The sequence below is a fragment of the Corvus brachyrhynchos genome, unplaced genomic scaffold, assembly GCF_000691975.1.
Source record: "Corvus brachyrhynchos isolate BGI_N302 unplaced genomic scaffold, ASM69197v1 scaffold175, whole genome shotgun sequence".
NCBI lineage: Eukaryota > Metazoa > Chordata > Aves > Passeriformes > Corvidae > Corvus > Corvus brachyrhynchos.
In genome coordinates this window covers 3,459,677-3,474,499 of record NW_008238448.1, presented here as the reverse complement: position 1 = coordinate 3,474,499, position 14,823 = coordinate 3,459,677, and the positions used below count along the sequence as shown (strand labels likewise).

The following is a 14,823-nucleotide window of genomic DNA, read 5'->3' as shown; positions in this document are numbered from 1 at the left end:
ATCTATCCCTTTTCTATAAACACATGTGGAAAGAATAACACCTAGCCTTTTTTATTCTTGGCTTCCCCCCACCACCTCCCTTACATTCCAAGAGAAGATCTGCCAACTTTTGGCCATATCCGTTTCTCTTCTGTTGTTTGCCAGTATTAGTGCACTCTAGCACACATTCTTTCCTAAGACTTCAAAACGAGTCATTTGTTAGGTCCAACTGTTTAAAGGGTCCAGCCACCCTTCCCTCCTTTGCTTGGAGCAAGCTGGGTGGCTCAGAGGCATGCACATACCCCGGCTTACAGACTTGGCTTTGGCTGGGACCTCTGATTGAAAAGACTCCTAAAGAGACTTCACAGTGCATGCCTTGTGTTACTGGAGATCAGAAGACCTTGCACCAATACATCCAAATGCTTCTAATGCTCCCTTTGTCCTAAAGTACACACGGAGGCAAGCATTCCTGTGCTTTGCTTATTGAAGCTGCTCGTGCAGGGCTTCAGTACTTCTGTTCTGTAAAGCATTTCTAAAATCTTAGATCTGGATCTGCTTATCATTACACATATAACCAGAGGGTGGATTCACCTCTACACTACTGTTTAGCACAGTTGTAATTGTTTTAAGATTTAAGCTGGACTCTAAGGCTCTAAACAAAGGGCTGAGTTTTTACCAAGAGAGATTAATTAACGTAATTAAAAAATAAAATATTGAGTAGGTTAGGGTATACAGTACTCATTCTTTGCATATAATAATGGGGTAAAATTCAAATTTGATGTAAAATGTGCCAAAAAACATTGCTGAAGCTGCATCCTCTTCAAACAGCTTTTAGTCCGCCTCTGGAGCAGAAAGAAATACAAATCTCAATCAGCTTGATTTCAAGTCCACTGATTTTAATGTTAGCTTTGTTTATAAGAATAGCCCTTCTGTTGGAACTTCTTTCAAAGATAAAAAACCCCCATCATACCAAGAGCTATTACAATATAGGCAACAATTCTTGTGCCCTGCTTTCTCTCCCTTCCTCCCACCATCCCTCCCCTCTCTTGCTTCCTCTCTTTCTCCTCCCAGCTCTTTTTTTCTTCTCGTGCAGAGGAAGCTTGCAAAGGCCTGCTGAGTTATTTGCCTGATGTCATCCCATGAGCAGTGCAGTGAGGAAGAGAACCAAGAGCACCTGAGTGCTCACAGCCACTCTCTAAAGTAGCAGTATCCTCAGCCACAAAGCCCTGAATTTGCATTTTGAGGCAACATCATATGGGATGCAGAAGAAGAGTAGTGAACCATTGTCTGGGCGAAGACTTTAGGTTTGGTTTATTATTACATTCAGCCACAAGGCAGTTCAGATCCAGACCCAGCTGCCTCAGCATTTGGTAGTGTTCAGCTCTGGGGTCAAGGTTCCCTCTCTGTTATGAAAATGGGCTCAGAGTGTGTTTTGATGTACTTCCTACAATTCATACAGATTTTTAGGTATGAGAAAAGAGAAAAGAACTATTATGATTATACCATATAATAAGCCATAGGGGATGTCTTGTTATATATCTGTCTACTGAGGGTGGTGTTTAACACATTTCTGCGTTTAGGCCAACAAAACTCTCTTAGAGGTAAAAAATCATTGTGTAGTGATTAAGAACACTGACAACCCCCCAAAAATGGACAGTTAATACCATGTTTAGGTTCTCATTTAGCAGACTTTGCAGAGAAGAGTGTTACTTAAAACTAACTGCTGTTGACCATTGGAGAAATGAGGAAAGATACTATAATCTTATGCAATCCCAGTTTTGGTCTGTTCCCCTGACCTGGATTAACCTTTTTCCTTTTATCTGTATTTTAATTCCAAACACCTCGCTTAAATGCGACTGTATCCAGGTCTCCGCTAAAAGCTTTAATGAGCAACTCTAAGGTCAGCAGAAATGTTTGAGCTTTATTATTATTTCATACAAATGCTGTAGGGATCCTTGAATCTCCCATAGTTATTAGTTATTTTGGTCTCCAGTGAGATGTTCGGCATCTGGCTGTATTAGTTTATTGATTTCTTTTTTAAATGGTTGCCTTTCAACAGCCATTTAAAATACATGTTTCTTCTTCTTAACTTACTTACAGGCACAAACACTGAACAAAGGCTGCATGGAACTGGGCCCAGCTTTCTTTTGTAAACAGTAAAATGGTCCTTGTAGTCTTAGTGTAAATATTTCCATTTCTTTCTTGAGAGAAGAAATTATAAATTTATACATAGCACACTTTAAGTACTTTTACTGCATTATGATTAACTACTGTTAATAGACTAATGAAATATCAACTGTGCATTCTTTCAATTTATTACATCACAATCAAATGTATTATTTTGTTCAATCAATATTAAAAGATCATGTCCATTTAAGTGTGCACACTGTTTTGTAGACTGAATGTAGCACATAAAAATTTTTGTCTTTAGTTGATAGAGATCCCAGAGCAGCTAATTATTTTATAAATTATTAAGTATTCTTTTCATTCTTTGCATCCTATTAATACCTAGGGAACTTATTAATGGACCAAGACTCCAGCTGTTCTGTTTCCAGTATCTGCTCACATAAAAGTGAGTAATTCCCTTACATGGTGTCTTTTGACTTTCTTTTAAAACCAATCCAAATCGGTTTGGATAAAGACCACACGGGTGAGGCCAACATTGCAACATGGGCTGAAAACTGGCTGTCAGACAGGATCCTAAAATCCACAATGAGCATACAGTGAGGGTCAGGCTGACAGGGACAGATTAGGGGTAACATGGACAAGAGTATCGGTGAACTGAAGCTCCAGCAATGTATGTGGTATAAAACCAGATACTTGGAAAGGTAACTGTGTCATGCAGCAGTGAGTGAGAGCAAAAACAGTTCTAGGACTCAGATGTTCTTAAAATTATCCTTGGAGATTATATCCTAAATTCTTACCTGGAAAACACAAAGCTGCCAGACTACAGGGTCTTGTTCTATGAAGTGTAGAAATTCCTTGTAGTCTTTGGGCTAGCTTCAGCTTGCACCTAATAGAATGGAAGAGCCACAACCATTCCCTCCAAAGAGAAAGTGGGCAAGGAGAAAACATTTTGGTTGTAACACCTACAGGTGTTAACCTTGAGGAAGAAGAGGTGATGGTGGCCAGGGACCCACTACAAAAGGGCTTCTGCATCTTTATGCACGATTATTGCAGCAGTTGCCTCAAAAGTCAAGCTCCAAAATCTTGGAGTTGCAGGAAAATAAGGATCCCTAAGTCTGGCTAGAAGGGACTAAGGCTTCTCACAGGTCTGAATCTAGTCCACCTCAGTACTGAGGAGTGCCTGAAAGTTAATCCCATGATGAATGGTCTTCACAAAGTTAGCTGGTTCTGGTGCACATCAAAACTGGCATTAAACAGCAGTCTCAATAAAAGATCAGAGGAACATAAGCCAAATTAGGCTATCACCCTTGCAGATTGTGTTTGGGGCGCATTCCTGGGCTCTGGAGGAGGTTTCTAATGCCACTAACTTCTTTCCTTTTCACATGCACAGAGATAAAGATGGCCAGTTATCAGAGAGTGAAGCAATAACACCAAGTGTGTCCTGAAGACTAATGGAACTCTGTAGGCATCACCCTGAAAAAACATAAGATAAAATTACTCTCAATAAGACAAAACCACAATATATATTAAGAAGGCATAACCTTCCCCTAATTAATCCCATTCTGAATAACTTTTCACTTTTTCCATAGAATTTTTTTGGGGGTGGAAAGGTTTTCATCCTGAAAGAGATCACCAAGATGAAAAATTTTTTCAGACGAACAGATAAATCTCTGCAAAGCTGCAAGTGACTGCAAAAGGGATGTAAAATTAGATGTGTCATGCAGTTCTATGACTAGGAACCATTGCATCCCCTGTGTCCCATATGAATGAGCATTAACCATTCCTCACTTTCTTTACAATGAAAATACAGCTTTAGCGAATCGAAATGCTGATTTCAATAAAGTCAAGATTTACTAAACTAAACAAAGTCACTTTGCTCTTTAAAATGGTCCGTGGTTTTGTCACTTTGGACTTGTCAAGATTTTCTCCCAATATGTTTCTAAATTCCTCTTTTACAGCTTAATATAACAGAGGACAATTTCATTTTTAGAAGTCAGAGTACACCAGTAGGATTGAAGATCAACACTAAGTTTGTTACATACACAGAAATTCTAATAATTTTAAAAGCATTTTTGGTGAAGAAAGTTTAGCCAGAAAAACTGAGGAACCTCCAGGATTCAACTGTTTTACTTCAACTGACCTCCATGTAAAGCCTGAACAGTACATCTTGGCAACCAATTTGAAAACATATTGTGAATCCATGGATAATATTTCTGGACAAATAAGTAGCAGCATTCGTAAGAATCATTTAATTGTGGACACAGAGGTTTATATGGATTTGATTGGTGTATAGAAAGGTATAAATAAAATATAAATAAATACTTACCATATTCAAGGTGGGATCTACCTGCGAGCTGCAGCAGATAATCCTCACTAGTATAGATTCTCTGGGTGGAGAACGAGAAACCCATGATGCCCGCACATGCCGCACCAACACATTACAGGCTGTGCCTGTGTGAAACCGGTGGAGCTTTCAACTTACCTGACATGGGTTCACTGAAACCAGAATTGTGCATTCTCTTCTCTTAAAACAAGAGGGACACCAGGGATTTTTGTCTGGTTTTTTTTTTTTATTTTATAAATCAATAACTTTATAAACAACAAATAAACCAAATATATTATATTTGAATTGAAATTTCATGTCAAGTTTTTACACTGAAGATTATTTTGAGTTTAGAGCTGAGTTTAGGAAACGTTTAAAACTCCAAACACCCTAATTACAAAAATACATCTGCTTGGTTTCCCTATCTTATTCTGTAAAGAATACTACCAAATTTAAAATCAGATCCTTGGAAGGACAGCAAAGTAAACAAAAAAACCAGGATAGAATAGCAAACCAATTTTTAAGAAGTCTGAAACATCTTTATTTAGGCAAGGTTCAAAGTTACAAATCTTTATTTCTTTTGACTGGGGAAGCTTCCAGTGAAATGTTGACTGTCATTCAACACAACACTTGAATTTTAAGCACATAAACATACTTCACCACAGAAACTCGAAGGGATCAAAGTCTTTTTACTGAGTAGCTCTTATGGAAACAAAATGCTTTTTTGAACTGGGGCCTTTAGACCTGGACTCTCTTCCCATTAAAATACAGAAGATCAGTAACGATCTGAAAGACCAGGGAATCCAAACTAGATGCTTTTAACAATGTTAATGAAATTAAAATCAAATCTACCAAATCCAAAAGATTCAACACAATTGTAGTTGCCTGTTCCTGAACGCAGTTTAGTATGCCAACACCTCTCAACTATTTCTCTTTCTGTGGAAGTAGCCTTGTTGCCATTCGCACAAGAGAAGGAGTCTTCACTGCTAGTAGTTTCAACCAAGCTTTGGAAAAGCATATTTTGCAAGTTTATTCTGAATTCAGAACTGATGTGGCTAGAAAACAGACTCAACAATTCACAACCACCAGCAAAAATCACTTTAGAAGTTAAATAAGTGACAACCCTCTACAAAACACAGCATTATAATTTTTGTAACTCTTGGACAACTTGGACTCAGTGTTCTTACTGTTTCACCAACATAAAATAAAACTGACTTCAGAAAGTTACTCCAGTGTGCAACTAGTTTGGATAAGAGGTAAGAACTTTTCAATACTCTTTCCTATATCAGCCTATAGAGCTCGTTAAAAAAAAAAATTACATCATTCCATACCTTTCTGGCAGGATTCAAAAAGAACCCAGAAAAGCAGAATAGAAAACACACAAATTAGTCATATTTGCCACTATTATCCAGCTTATGAATTACAAGGAACACTAGTTGTGGGCACTGTAGCAGAGCTTAAAGGTTACAACAGCAGGCTTCAAAAACAGAGGACTGAGAGATCCCCTACCAATAATAAAAACATTATTAGTAATTTAGCTGATTTCCAGGTGTCTTCCAAAACATTCTGAAAACAGCCTCAGGAAGTCAAGACAAGTTGGTGAAAATCAGTTGATATCACAGAATCACAGAATGTTCTGAGTTGGAAGGGACCCACGAGGGTCACTAAGTCCGGCTCTTAAGTGAAAGGCCCATACAGGGACCGAACCCACAACCTTGGTGTTATCAGCACCATGCTCTCACCAACTGAGATAATCTCACAATAAACAACTGACCTCATCTCTGCATACAACAGGGCTTTATAAGAGAGTAAATAACTGAAAGGGAACCTGCTAGGTGCTAGAAATCCAGTTGCAAGAAAAATTGGTTTAGTTTTCCAGTTGTTCCCTCAGATTTAACAGGCAACACAAATCAGTTGAGTGGAAATCAGTCCAAACTGAGGTGGCTTTTTTGTGGTTTTGTCCCACTCCTCCTGTTCTTTTGGAATAAAAACTGGCTGGACTTCTGTCCTCACACTGAGCCCTATATAATGGGCCAGGTTTTGGTGCCAGGCACACCTTTGTAAGGCAAGTACAGCTCCAGTACATGCCCCTCTGCAGGGCTGAAAACAAACACAAGCCTGCTTCCCCAGTCCAGAAATAATCCTGTTATGCTCTGAAGGATCAGTGTAGACTGGATATAAAATGGAGGCATCACCTTTCCCCTCAAATGCTGCCCATCATTAATAACATATGCCCACAAATCATCCTCCAGTACACCAAACCTGAGAAATACAAGATCCTATTTGGTGCTTGCTCACAGAACCAGATGCAAGAACATCTCAGGTGAAATCCACTAAGTCACTCTGGTCTGTCAGCAGCACTGGGGAGAGGCACATAGTGTCCATGAAAAATATTTTAGTAGTAATTTGAACTAATTTTTCTGCGTTATCCTCCATTCCTGTTTCTCTGCAGCTGTTCTTGTGTCCCATTTTCTAGTCAGTTTCTAGACTCTGTGTGTGTGTAAAGATCACTACTTGCAACAAGCTCCCTTAGAAAATACTTATCACTGATAAATCATCCACTCGTCTATTTCCCCCTCAGTGACCTTTCAGCAGGCAGCTAATGAGGTTAGCAGCAGTGATACTTATGGAGTAGTCATTGCCAACACGTTGCTCACAGTAATTCTTCCAAGCAGAGATGACAGGGAAGGAGTGGCAAGGACTTCTCTGTTTTGTTTTGAGTAATGGTGGCTTTTTTCTAAAGCAGATTTTAATGAAAAAATGAGCGTTGCTTCAGTGTTTTGTGAGTTCCCATTCTCTGATGACTTCCTCCTTTTCCCATTCAAACACAGACTGCTTCTAGTCTGGCTGCATCAGCAGGCTGGCTGGGGCAAGATTGTAGGTCTCTCTTTCTGGCAGGGGGTTGGGATGGATGCTCCAGGGAGCCTGGGGAGGGCCCCTCACCACTCCCATGGGTTGATGTGCTTTCTCACCAACGGGAACCTCTTTTTGATGGCCTTGTTCTTTCTCCTCTTCAGCCAAAGTCTCTGCTGCTTTGTCATACGTTATAGGCTGTTCTTCCACTGGAGAAAATGGATATGTATTACTGAAAGCCGTGTGAAAAGATTCACAACAGCTAAGCTTAAAGAAATGTAGTGGCAGCTTTGAGAGATGAAAGCTATGAAAGAATGCACAGAATCAGGTTCAATACCAACTCATGATGCAAGAACAAAAAACCAGGCAAAATCAAGAACTTGCTTCAGATTTTAAGAAATTACTTGTCCTAGATCCATGGTTTTCTCTTTTAATACATAACAGGAAAAGGCATGCCCATAACAGGAAGATTACCTGCCTGGAAAATTAAGATCCCTGCTTCAAAGTCAAAAGATCTTAGAATCATTCACTGGCATGGTATAAGAACTTCCCTTAATACATTAAAGAAAATACCAGATTATTTATTGTTCTTTTTGTCTAAGATGGCAGAACCACTTCTGCTAAAATTTTCGGGAAAAAGTCAGACACCTGTCATGGGAAATTTCTGTTCCAATACCTGCATCTGATAAAGCTGTAAATGAAAACAGAGTCTCCTAATGGGAAACATCAGTCTTCCTTTGCCGGACAGTAAAGTTCTACACATGTTCCCAATATTAGTCCATCTAAGTAAATGTGAGGCACATTTTCTACTGATGAATAAAGTGACTACTCAATATATGTCTAAGGACATGACAGGCAATTTTGAAAATCTTGCAAGATGCCTGCCTATTTGTATCCTCAAACATTTGCCTTTGCATATTTCTTAGTGACTGAGGCAAACTGGCTTCTCTAGTAACTTCTGCAGTTAGGAAGTATACATGGTAAATAGAACAAATGTCTAAGGATATTAGTCTTTCTCCATCAGTTCTCACCATCTGACCAATTAAGAGATTCAGATGCCACCTAGAAGGCCATATTTCCTAAAATTCAGAGTGGTAACTTGAGAGCCACGGAAGCCTGCTGCGTGCTTCTGTGCTGCCTGCTGCCTTTGGACCAGCGACGAAAGGCACATCTCCTCTATTTATCTCATCTTTGTTCAAGCAGCAAACACTCCCCAAGCAGTCAAACAGCTTGTTTAACACAAAAAGCAGAACTGCAGTTGCTGCCATGAGGACTTCTCACACCTTCCCAGTTGTCTTGCCTGAATGAATAAGGACTGTCAAAGTGTACTGTTCCATGGGTATCCCTTCCCCAACAGTATGATGGGCATAACTTCACTTGCAAAGCTCTGGAGGTCTATATGAATGCAAAAATCTGATATTATTTCATTGCAAGAAGCCTCTGGCTTCTTATGAGTGTGAAAGCACTGTTGTAGTATAGTTTCTCATGACTAGTCTGCAAAACAAAGGACTGAATGGTCTCTTCACAGCAATACAAATATGGGTTCTGCCAGAAATAAAATCTGGGTTTCTCTGTCTCCTCTATCAGCCACTGCTCCTGCTGGTACAAGGTGAGAAGAGATCTAATAAGGAAGGACATCCTACTCACCAGATTCTGAAGGACAGGCAGGATGAGGATCTGCTGTCTCACACTCAATTAGATCAACTGCTTTAGTCTCCAGAGAACTGTTACCCTCCTTAAAAACCGCAAACTGCAAATACATACAATGTGCACAAAATATGCAGAGCCCAAATTAACATAAAATGAATTGGTTTTCTGAAACCCTAGAGGCAAACTAAAAGGGCCACACACACCAACCACTGAACAGGGAAAAAGATCATCCTGGTTTCTGGGATGACCCTTCCCCTGCAGGTAATTAAACATTTGGGTTGATGACAGCCCCAGTCTTTCCTTGGAAAGCTCACATTCCCAGTCTAGTAAAGAACTACCAATGCCCTTGCCTTGAAAATCAAAATTTCCAAGGGCAAGAACAAAAGTTCATGAAAATCAACCCTCTCCATAGTACTGAGGGCTATTTTTAAAGTGTTAAAGATATCTGCAGGAATCCAGATAGCAGGAAACTGTGTCAAACATGGGGAAGGAAGCAAGCCTCCTTTCCTGGCTCTCAGCATCTCCTGCAGGGTATGGTTCCATCATGCCACAGTGACAGTGGAAGTCAGAAGATGAGACCCTCTGGGGGAACATGCTGAAAAGACGAGAGGAAAAACAGAAAAAACAGGGGTAGAAAAAGCGAAGACTCAAAGAGCAGAGACAGGGAAGACAAGAAAACATCTGTAAATAAGATGTTCCAACAAAAGGACTGACAGATTCAGGGCTCCAGGTGGATAGCCAGTGGATTTATGTGAATAGAACACACATGTAGCAGGTGCACCTATTTAGGCATCAGTTCATTTATGAAAAATCTGTACTCTCACAGCTGCTAACCCACATGTGACAGACCCCCGGCAGAGATTCAGCTACACACAGTTCTGCAAAATATCTCTGAGTGGGCAAAGCAAAACACTTGGTGGATGAAAAGTCTCAGAACAGCATCAAAATCCAGGCACGTGCAGAAGTTTACCAAGGCTTACATACCAGTAGGACTAACCTGGCCTTGCTCACAGAACTCTAATATGAATGTCAAAAAATATGCAGGCATACCCTCAGCTAAATGTACCCTTAGCTAATTGTACCCTCACCTGTCAGAGCAGAAGTAAAGGGAAAAGTGAATAATGCTTGGACAATTTATAGGTATAGTTTCAGTATCATGATACCTAACTTTTGATGTGTGTGATAGCACAAAAGTTAGGTATCCTCTGTATCAACCTAGACAGGCAACAACAAGAAAGTCTTCGCACTCTCTCTCGTCATCCTCACAACTGAGAAATGGCAGTGTGGACTACAAATGAATGAAACTCATGAGCTCCTTACAGTTACTGCATACACAGCATACAGTCCCAATATGAAGTCCTTTGTTAAGATCATTAATGTTGTGTACATCAATAGTACCCAAAAACCTATTCCAGCTCCTTAAGAGTTGAGCAGCTATTGCTTTCTGTCCCTGATGTAGTATAATCTCTTTTTTTACATAAAGCTCTCCAACAATCCACTTGAAGTGAATAGTAGAAATGGACAACTTCCCACAGCTTTTTGGCAACTCTAGAGCTTCTAACCTGAGTGCAGGGATGCATGAAGCCCTGGTGAACTTAATGATCAATGGCTACATCAGCACAGAGAAAATCACATGCATGAAACCACAGCAATCCATTACTGAGTAAGCACCAATAATTAGCAAAGGGTCAGTGATTTGCTCTTCCAGTGTGCAACAAGCCATTGCAATAAATTACTTTATTAATGTGTTCGATGTCTCCCGGTGCATAGTGAAATGTAACACAAATGTGTAATAGATTTAAAAGCTGGATTTGTTTTTGTTGATTCAGTCCATTGCTTAGCTGTTTAGTTACCTTATACTCAGCAAAAATGTCACTGGTGACCAGCATTAACTGCAGGGTCAGCAGAAGGTGGAGACAGAGCTGATGGGCTGCAGGCCTCCTAGAGCACCGCTCCCAGGCAACAAACTGTTCTCAGTCCCAACAAATGTTTCTGCTTTTCCCAACCTCAGGTATTTTGCAAACTGTGGATTTTACTTCTGCTGTGAACAAATTATGGCATTGCCATGATTCAGCTCATTTGCTGTCCACTACCTGAAGGAAAGGTGCTGATGATAAAACATGCATAAGAGTATGCAGTTGAGCAGCTAAGGAACCATATGCCATAACCAGGGTTGAGTTAATTCAGTACTACCAACATATGTTTGACAGTGTGCTTCAGTGGCTACCCACTCACAGATCCTGCAAGACACTCTCACTGAATCATTTGCAAGGCCAGTCTGAGTCTCAGACTGAGCACAGAAGTAGCCACAGACGCCAGTTATGTCACTTGACAACTTCAAGATCCAACTGCAACCATCCAGCAGTGTAATGTCATTCTAATGCCAGTCAGAATCAGATCCTAAGACCAGATTTTATGGGGCTAAATGCAGCTTCAAAAATGACAACAGCCACAGACCTGGACAACCAGACCATGTCTGCATTTTTACCTACACCAGTGTAAAATTGGAACTTTATATACCCTACCAAGCAGCCTGATAGAATCCTGGTTGTTTTTCTTTACAAGGCAGCAGCTTCTAATACAAGACATTTAATTTCATCAAGCCCCAAAATAGAGTTCAACATCTCATGTAGCACACACAATACTTGGCTCCCAAGAATCCTTTTTTACAGCGGGCATACTTTCCTGTGAAAATAGCTGTGTGATATGCCATGTCATCACATTGCCATTTCCTTAATTTAGAACACAGTTCCCCAACTGTTGTGTTCAAAGCTAACAATAACACTGGCTAATGGTTGCAATATATCCAGGCAGCTGTGAACTTTGCGGGATAACAATGAGGTAAGATGAACTAGGGTTCACAGCAAAGCACTTGATGACTCTAGCAGTTATTTAATGTATTTAAGATGTGAATTATTTGATGGATAATCTCAAGTGGATCCCTAACACTCTTTGATCCTTCCTGATTCCTTCTCCACTCCACATTAATATAGTTACCAGAGGCTTGTTGCCAGTAGGTGTTACGTTCTGATTGTCAGCGCGGCTGCTGGCGGCTCTTATCGCGTCTGCATAAAGATTCTTCTTATACAAATTCTGACTTCTGCAACAGAACAAAAGCTGACGCAAGTTATTTTGCTTTGAGAGGAACAGATGCTGCCTTTTTCACACGTTATTCTATCAGTATTCACAGAAGTATGTATATTTTGTTTTCTCTCACTGGTTTGTGTATTGCTATCCATTACCACACAGTGGTTGAGACAAATAGCTTGTCAGAAAAAGAAATCAGTAAGAAGTGTACAAATGCTTGTCCCAATGTGCCATCTCTAAAGGGTCATTCATTAGAATGAACAATAGGCCTCGTAATTTTAACTAGACCCTTCCATTTTCTTATATTATTCTATTTATAATACATTTCTCTTATAAAAATTTGTTTCAAGCAATGCAATGAAGCGTGTCTGTGGGTGAAGCTCAGAAATAAAAGTCTGACTGTATTTTTGTACACTATCGGTAGTTACAATTATGAAAGTCACTTTTGTATTCATCTGCATCATTTATACAAAGCAACAATTTCAGAAGTTATTATGAAATAAATGAACTGAAAGTCTCAAAAAGCTTGGAAATAAGTTCTTTCAGGAAATACTCATGACGTACAGAATCGGCTTAAGGAGAAAAAGCCAAGAGTACAATCTGAAGATGGAAAAGGTATGAATAATCAGCTCTAAGAGGCTAGTTCCATAAATTCAAAGCTTGTTATTTTTATAGTTAAACAGCAATTAAACAGTGAAACAGTTAAAAGGCAGTATTAAAAGCCCTTATAGGCCCAAACATTAAATTTTATTTTGCATCACTTGAGATCCAAATCAGTACATCTTCTTTCACTTTGCATACATGTTTTTGCCCTCCTAAGCATCAGCTAACAAAATTAATGTTGCACTCTTCAAATTCTGGAAGTCTGAGGTTATAACATCTTTTTACCTGACCTATTTTAAATAAAATTTAGTAGATATTTACCAAAGAAAATAGGTATTTTCCTTGTATTTCGGAAGTTTACTTTTATTTCTGCATAACCTTTATATACGAAGTAGGAAAGGTCACATGCCATAATTACCATGTATTGCTCCCTTCGTGAAAATACAACATAATTAAATTTTACTTTGTGTGACCTTGGCCAACTGGGGTGGAGGAATCTATGACTGAGGTGTTGAATCTATGATACAGGTTTGGGGTTTTTTGTGGAAAAGAGTTGTTTCCTTGCTTCCCATGGAAGATAAAACTTGGCACAGTATACAGTCAGACTGCATAAACCTAACTTTAACAATAACACTGTGCTCTTCAGCAGACAATAGTCATTGAACGAACCAACACAATACTTCAGCATGCTTGGCCTTCAGTTCACACATTTTCAAATTGGCAGGTGTAGACCTCCAGCTTCATTTCCTTCAATTGAAAGGAGATAGGCATCTCCATTTTGCAGTAGAAGGAACAGGACTATTACAGACTTAATCGGGACATTTTGCAATACAGTAGATTATCTGAAAAAGTGGTATAGCAATTTCAACCCACTTACTGGTTTCCAGACTCCAGTTAAATAGGGATTTTAGATCAGTGGTTTAATTTTGATCTAGTTATACTAGTAATTGCTGCAGTTCAAATTCAGTCAAGTGTGTAATTGAAAACCTGTTGTTGTGGTAAGCAGTTATATTGATCACAAGCACTTGGCAAGAAAGAAACATAAATCTGGGAGAAATTACGAAAGAGAGAGGAAGGGAAGAAATTTAATATCTTCATACCTTTAAACAAATCATATTCTGTCTATTTTTCATAAGAGAATGCATGAAATATATGGGAAATATAAGAATCTCACAATTTTTCTGTTCTTTATATATCCACTGATCAAAATCTGAACCCCAAGTTATGATAAAAAAACTGGCTACACTTAGCTTCAATTCTGGACCCCTATCACTAATTAATAGAAAATAAGAAATGTTGCAGCTTCTCTACTTTTATGGACTAAATATGCCGAGAACCATTAAATAAGAATGGATAATATTAGGTTACATAGTTAACTTCTTTTGTAGCTTAACTTTTTGTGTCTAGGAGAGTCTAATTTTAAAATTGACCTAAACCACAAACAAAAATCCTGCATTTAAATCAGCCTCTGAGAGCAGCTGTCTGCCAAGGTCATGGCCAAAAGACTCTAGCTTAAATGCTTAATACTTTCCAGTCTAAGGGACAGCGATGACATTTAATTTCACATCAGACTGCGTTCTTAAATAGTGACTGTAGGAATTCTTTTTGCCACAAGAAGAATCCCAAATCTGTGCAATTCATTACATCCATGGAAAATGCCAGGGAGTACTTTTACAACAGATGTGCTTAGACTCACATCCCTGATTTTACTCTTTCTACTGCCAGGAAAACTGTTTCCATGTTTGTTGCTGGAAACATCACTCTGGAAATTTGCCTTGGGAAGGTTAGTAGGCTGCTTTTCTCAATGGCAAGGAAATTTTCAGGTGGAATTCTACACTGAAAGGCAAACGAAGGCAAACTCATTGAATAGCTGGTGGAGAAGAGCCAACCTCTACCATGACAGTTCCAGACATCTACAGCTGTGAAAGGAAACCAAGGAAGAAGTAAATGGCATGTTCCTGAGCTCTCTCCTCAATATGAATTATGGCTCCTCCTCAAACCTAATAAGGTCTATTCTTCTTCCCTCCAGACACGTCTGCTCACTAACACCAATGTGAGTTCTGCGGGCAGGGGACGTGCCAGAACTTTCTGTATTATTCACAGATCCAGTTACTGAAAAGAAAAGAATAGGAATTTCCATCAGCTGAGGACCAGCTCACGTTGCCAGCCACGAGCACTCTGTGCAAGCAGCACAGGAGGGG

The 14,823-nt window shown here is 39.4% G+C and overlaps 1 protein-coding gene across 1 annotated transcript in view; it reads right to left on the bottom strand.

The window, feature by feature from the left end:
• Window positions 1-4,946: 4,946 nt before the first annotated feature.
• The window catches only part of EGF (epidermal growth factor), a 59,323-nt gene continuing 49,446 nt past the window's right edge, over window positions 4,947-14,823 (bottom strand). The window contains exons 22-24 of the mRNA XM_017736736.1: window positions 11,930-12,089; window positions 8,930-9,032; window positions 4,947-7,491 (exon numbers count right to left, since the gene is read on the bottom strand). Of these exons, the coding sequence (XP_017592225.1) occupies window positions 7,268-7,491; window positions 8,930-9,032; window positions 11,930-12,089 (487 nt within the window). The 3' untranslated portion in view covers window positions 4,947-7,267. The remainder of the gene's footprint in view (window positions 7,492-8,929; window positions 9,033-11,929; window positions 12,090-14,823) is intronic.